This window comes from Neophocaena asiaeorientalis, unplaced genomic scaffold (assembly GCF_003031525.2).
Source record: "Neophocaena asiaeorientalis asiaeorientalis breed wild unplaced genomic scaffold, Neophocaena_asiaeorientalis_V1.1 scaffold461, whole genome shotgun sequence".
In the NCBI taxonomy this organism is placed as follows: Eukaryota; Metazoa; Chordata; class Mammalia; order Artiodactyla; family Phocoenidae; genus Neophocaena; species Neophocaena asiaeorientalis.
The window spans coordinates 4110862-4117268 of record NW_020173230.1 but is presented as its reverse complement, the minus strand read 5'-3'; the positions used below and the strand labels follow the sequence as shown (position 1 = coordinate 4117268).

Sequence of the window (6407 nt, the reverse complement as noted above, 5' to 3'; positions counted from 1 at the left end):
GAGGCCGCCCGCGCCCGGCGCCGCTCCCGCAGCTACTCGCCCATCCGCAAGCGGCGCCGGGACTCACCCAGCTTCATGGAGCCGCGGCGCATCACCAGGTACGGAAGGGCCGGGGCCGGGCCACGGGGACCTTGGGGGTCCTCGACCAACCGCACCTGGTGCGGGGAGGGGAGGGCGCCGAAGGAGAGAAGGTGAGGGTTGGGAGAGGGAAGAGGGCGCTCAGGCTAGGACTGAGGTGCTGGGGAGGGGTTGGGACCCGAGAGGCAGAGGTGCAGGCTCACTGCGGGGAGGGAGGCCTCCAGAAGGGAAGCGTCCTGAGGGCCATGGAGGGGAGGGGCTTGGTTCTGGGGTCTGGGTACAGCAGCAGGCAAGCAGTTCAGCTCTGGAAGATTCCAGCCATCCCTCTTGGAGCCCCTCCCTCCTCCTTCCCTCCCCACATTCATCTCCTGGCAATGATGTGTCCTTTTCTCCTTCATCTCAAGGTCCAGCCTGCTGAGTGGCCTGTGGCCAGCCTGGGGGCCGGGTGGACCCCCTCTCCACAGGCTGCAGGGGAGATGTCCATGTGAGCTGACTGGCTCTGTTCGGCTGTCTGTCTGCCTCTCCTTTTCTCACTAAGCTCTCTGCTCACTTCCCAGTCCCCTGGGGAATTTGGAGGAGGGGGCACCGGCAGTCTGGTCTCTGGGGCAGCTGTGAGGGGAATCGGTCCCTCCTGCTTTGCCCACACAGTCTGCCGGGACTGGAGGGTCTGGGCCTGGGTCTCCAGGTGAGATGATGGTCTGCATTTGTGGAAATCACCCTGCAGCCCTAGATCCCCGACATGGGGTAGAGGGCCACAGGCAAAATTCTGAACCCAGCTCTGCCCTGGCCTTGCTGGGCAGCCATGGGAGATCAGCGTGCCTCTCCGGGCCTCAGTTCTCACATCAGAGCTAGAGGACAGGCTGCCAGGCTTGGGACACCCCCCCGCCAGATACCCCCATAAGCAGGGGGTCCTAAGACAGCCTCCACACCTTCCACCTGGCACCCCCTTCAGCCCCTCCCAGGCTGCCTCCTCCTCCCACTAACATACACCTGTTTTCTTCCTCAGAATTAACCCCACGCAATGGGGCATTGTCGCCCCCTTAACTCTGTTTTCTTTTCTCTGGGACACAGTCTCCTGGCTTCAAACTAACTCTGGGCCAGCGGGAGGTAGCTGAGTAAGGAGTGGGGGCCGGCAGGCCTGGGCCAGGGCCTTGGGCATGGGCAGCAGTGGCCAGGGGGCTCCTTTTGTGCCCTCTGAGTGACCTGAGAACCAATATCCTCCGTCCTGTGGGGAACAAAGAAGCAGGAATGGGCCATATTCACAAACCCTCCCATGCACAGAAGCCACTGCTTAGCTTGGCTTAAAAGTTGCATTTATTCAACATATTTTTATTGAGCACCTACTCCGGTCAAGCAGAGACGTGGTCCCCTTTCCCTGCAGACAAGTGAGGATTTTTTATTGAGCACCTACTCCGGTCAAGCAGAGACGTGGTCCCCTTTCCCTGCAGACAAGTGAGGATTTTTTATTGAGCACCTACTCCGGTCAAGCAGAGACGTGGTCCCCTTTCCCTGCAGACAAGTGAGGAAAAACAAAGTGATCAACATGAAATTGGACCACTGCATGTCCAGTCTTGCTGGGGCAGGGGTGGAGGTGGGGACAATTCCAAGGTCAAGGCTCAGGGGAAACTGAGGCGGGGAAGCCCTGGCCACTGCTGGGGAGGGGCTCAGGGCCTGAGTGAGGGCCCAGGACTGGCACAGATCAGGGCCTTGGCTGGCCTGTAATCAGCTCTTCCCTCCCGGCAGTGCCCGAAAGCGTCCCATCCCCTACTACCGGCCCAGCCCCTCGTCCTCCTCCAGCTGCGTGAGCAGCGACTACTCAAGCCGGAGCCCCAGCCCTGGCCACAGCCATGGCAGCTACAGCAGCCGCAGTCGGACCCGCAGCCCTTCCAGGACCCCCAGTCCCAGCGACCACAGCCGGAGCAGCTCAGAGAGCGGGGGCTTCTGAGCCCCGCAGACCCAGTTTCGTGCCCCCTGGCACAGGGAGAGGCGAGGGGTCAGGACCCAGGAGCTGCAGGGGGCCTGCATCCCACTGCTACAAGGAGGTCCCAGGTCCAGGGAAGACCTTGAGGGCGAGGGCCCTGAAGACAAAGAGGATCTGGATTCTGCTGCTTCTAGGGGGCCCCCGCCCTCACGTCCCGCTCGCCCACCATGGCCAGGGAACAAGAGCCGTTTCGAACACAGGGACCACCCTGCCCCGCTTCCTGCTTGATGCCAGCTCACCAGGCTGGGGACCTCAGCTCAGTGGACCCAGGGACACCTTTGACGGTGCCAGACCTGGGAGCCTCCCCTGCCACTCCATAGGACCCTCAGCTCCTCTCTACCACTGGGCGGACACGGAGATGGGACAGCAAGCCGGAGCTAAGTTAGACAGGAGGAAGTATGGCCTGACCCTTGGTGCACCACCATCCAGGCCGAGGAACCACTTCCTTCAAGCCGGCTGCAGGAGGACCCTGGCTGAGGGCTGGAGGCTGGCCCCAGAGCCTCCCCAGATGCCTCCCCTGGCCCAGGAGTGCCCAGACTGGGTGGGCCCCTAAGCCCCAGCCTGAGGGGCCAGGGAGCTCACCCTTGGTCGCACCTCTCCAGCCCAGGCTCTCCCCTCCAGCCCTTGCCCCGTGCCCTGGGCCGAGGCCACACCAGCCAGGCCTTCTGCATGACGAGAAGTGGGATATACAGACCACAGCTGCATCTGACCCTATGATCAAAAGGGGTTCGGGTCAGGAGGTGGAAGGGAGAAGCGGTAGACGGAGGAGGAGCCTGTGAGGGGAAGAGCAATACAGTCAGCTGACTGAGCGGCCTCGGGGAGCCCCGGTGTGCCCAGTGGCTGGGACCTGGGCCGGATGGCAGCAGGCCTAGGGTGACGTGCCCTTTGGGGCTGCCCAAGGGAGCAGGGAGCCAAAGGGAGCACTTCCTCCTCCTCTTCCAGAGAGGGGCGCTACACCCCTTCGAAGAAAGGGTAGAATCTAGACGGAGGGCCTTGGCCTGGGGCATGGATGGGGAAGCAGCGGCTCCCAGCCCTCTACTGCTGCTCCCAGCCCCCTCCTCCCGGGGCCCTCAGGGATCTCATGAAGTCTTCCTTGGCCCAACAGGGCAGATGCCCTGGGCTCCAGTGGGGGGAGGGGTCTGGGGTCTGGTCCGGGTTCCCCCTCTCTGTTTCCCCCTCCTTCTCCGCGGTGCGGATAAAAATTGGACTCTAATAAAACACTTGGTGCCCGGATGGCAGGTGGTGAGACCAGGCCTCTGTGGATTTGGGTACCTGGGGAGTGTGGGGAAGGCAGAGGGTCCTGGGGTTCTTGCCTCTGAGAAATGAGAGGGACTCAGACTCCTCGGGATCAGGAGAAGAGCTGGCACCAAGGGACCAGGACCCAGCACACCCACCTCGTGTCTCCACGCATGAGTCTGTGGAGCCTGCAGCTTGGTGGGGAGAAAAACAGGGACCCAGAAAGGCGTTCTCCCTAGCCGGGAGGCCCTGTGGGCTTTGAATACCCCCATTCCACCCGACGCCCAGACACCCAGCCTTGCTTCAGCAGTGAACAGGGGATAGGACAGGCCCACGTGCAGGACCCTCCATAGCAGTGGAGTGTTCAGAACCGCTGGAACACAGCGCAGAGCAACGCCGGCTGTGAATCCAGGCTCCACGCGGGACTGTGAGGAAGCCGAAAGGGGATGTTGTCCTAAGAATGCCCGGCACAGGGCCTGCCATAGAGCGAGTCATAAGTGGCCACTTAAAAGAAAACACCATGTGTCCAGCCCCGGATGGGTGCTAGGATGGGGATTGGAAAGGGAGAGCTTGGTGTGGCTTTTTACTTTTTAATAGCTATTCACACTGTATTTCTTTCTTTTTTGCGGTACGCGGGCCTCTCATTGCTGTGGCCTCTCCCGTTGCGGAGCACAGGCTCCGGACGTGCAGGCTCAGCGGCCATGGCTCACGGGCCCAGCCGCTCCACGGCATGTGGGATCTTCCCGGACCGGGGCACAAACCCGTGTCCCCTGCATGGACAGGCGGACTCTCAACCACTGTGCCACCAGGGAAGCCCTGGATTTCTTTCTTTTATAGAGACCGAAACAAATGCACACACTCTCCTCTTCCTCCTCTCCTCATCTTCCTTCTCCTTTTCGTTTAGTGGTAGATTTTAACCTTGCTTTGAATCAGCTGCTCTTTGGGAATCTGATGGAAGTTGGGAACCCTTTCCTCGAAATAATGTGCACACGCCCATCTGCAGGCAACTTCAGACCTCACAGGCACTCTGCAGTCCTTTAGGGCTCCACAGGTCAAGAACCCTGACCCACCTCTACTGAGAGGGCAGCGGACATGGCCAGGGCTCTGGGCTGTGCGTGCCACGACACAGGAGATGTCCTTGGTCTGTTCTGGGCTGCAGAGCGGGGGTGCCATGCTCTGAAATCTAGGGCTGTGTCAGCACATGACCCCTCTCTACTTTCTATTCCCTCAGACCGGAAGGGGCACCTGAGGAGGCCTTTGGCCGGTGGCTCTGTTTCTGATCTGAGGAAGCTGGTCAAAGAAGTGTCAGTGATCTCTTTAATGCTTTACACAGGTTCAGCAAAACTAGGCCTCAGGCTGGGAGTTCCCTGGCGGTCCAGTGGTTAAGACTTCACGCTTCTGATGCAGGTGGCACGGGTTCGATCCCTGGTCGGGGAACTAAGATCCTGCATGCCATGTGGCACGGCCAAAAAAAAAAAAAAACAGCTGGGTAGGGATTGGGGCTCTAGGGAAAGCAGACTTGGCCCTGCTCTGAAGATGCCGCCTCTTGGAGGGGATGGGGGCATGAAACATACCCCAAGGTGGGCATGAAAGTTCAGCCTGTCTCACACAAGCCCAAAGCTGCCCCTTCCCCTTCCCCCCTTTCCATTCCCTCACTGCCCAGCCGGACTGCCTTCCTCATCTGCACCCCACAGCCAGGCTGCAACCAGGTGACCAGGCAGTGCCACTTCCTTTTCTGCCCCACCCCCGCTCCTGGCCTCTAACCACGACCCCTCCTAGGCCCACCTCCTCACCAGCTGGCCTGCCTGGGTCTGGCCCGCTCCAGTCCATCCCACCATATCCACAATTCAAATCTGACCATTCCCTCCCTCTTTCCATACATGCTTACTCAACACCTACTATATGCCATACCCAGTTCCTGGCTCTGAGGACACAGTAGTGAATTAAGGAGACAGAACTCCCCACCATAAGGATCCCATGACCATGTCCACCAGCTCGTAGCACTTGGAAGGCCTTCCGAACGGCGAACGGCTCCACCTGGAATTGCCATCCTCTCCCGCCGCCACCCTCCAACCTCCGCTCCCATCACTGTCCTTGACTCCAGCGGACCCTCCTCCCTGGGCCCCCCTCGGCCCCAAGGCATGCCCTCTCCACCTCCACAGGTTCCTGAGAGCTCGTGGTTCCAGGCCCAGCTCAGCTGCCCCCTACTTCTAGGAGCCTTCCTGATCCCCAGCTGCAGTGGCCACTCCCGCCTCTGGATTCCTCCAGCCCTAGGTCTGTTCCTGCCTTTAGGGTATCGAGCTCTTGATCCAGTTATTTGTTGGTGGGTCTCTCTCTCCCTAAATCTGTGAGCTTCTGGAGCCCAGGCCATGCCTTCTTATCTCTGCAGTCCCCGAACAGGCACCCTTGAGATGTTTGTTGAATGACTGAAGGAGTGAACGAGGCAACTATGGCGTGAGGGGTTCCAGCAACCGTGGGGGAGGGTGGAGACCAAAGGCATGGTGGCAGCAGGAAGACCCTAGAGGGCGACAGAGAGAGAGGAAAAAAAACTGCTGGCTGGCGGCGCGCCAGAAGGGACAAAAAACAGGCCTGGACAGAGAGGAGAGATCCCTGGGGGAGGATCCATGGCAGCCTGGAAGTCCGAAGCTCTTGTCCTCAGCACCTCCCTGGCTACTTGGCGCCCGTTCCGCCGAGGACAGGGAGGGTACCAGGCCCCTGTCCCTCCCGCAGATGGAGGGTTCAGACTGAACTCTTCTGCCCTTACCTTGGGAAAAGGGAAAAAACACTGGAAGGCAGGCAGGAAAACAGGAAATTCCAATTCTATGTCGGGTAACAAGAGGGGGAGACAGGGGCAGGGGTGGGGGAACCTTAGCAAGATGTGGCATTTGGGGTGTAGGACGTCCTCTCCTCACCTCTCTCTCTGCACGTGGGGCCTCAGGGGCCCCTCCATCCTTCCCCTCCCTGCACACACAGCAGCCAGGAGGCTGGACAAGGCTTTCCCGAGTCCTGGCAAATTCGCCCCTTTTTCTTAATCCGTTTCCTACAGCCCCAGACCCAGGGTAGCAAGTCACAAATGCACATGCCCAATTTGGGCATCCCAGCCGACTATCCC

General features: G+C 60.2%; 1 protein-coding gene across 1 annotated transcript in view; it reads left to right on the top strand.

Moving 5' to 3' along the window:
* SRRM3 (serine/arginine repetitive matrix 3) overlaps window positions 1–3271 on the top strand; it is a 31802-nt gene extending 28531 nt beyond the window's left edge. The window contains 4 exon segments of the mRNA XM_024745286.1: window positions 4–98; window positions 483–528; window positions 530–562; window positions 1822–3271. Of these exon segments, the coding sequence (XP_024601054.1) occupies window positions 4–98; window positions 483–528; window positions 530–562; window positions 1822–2145 (498 nt within the window). The 3' untranslated portion in view covers window positions 2146–3271.
* Window positions 3272–6407: the final 3136 nt, after the last annotated feature.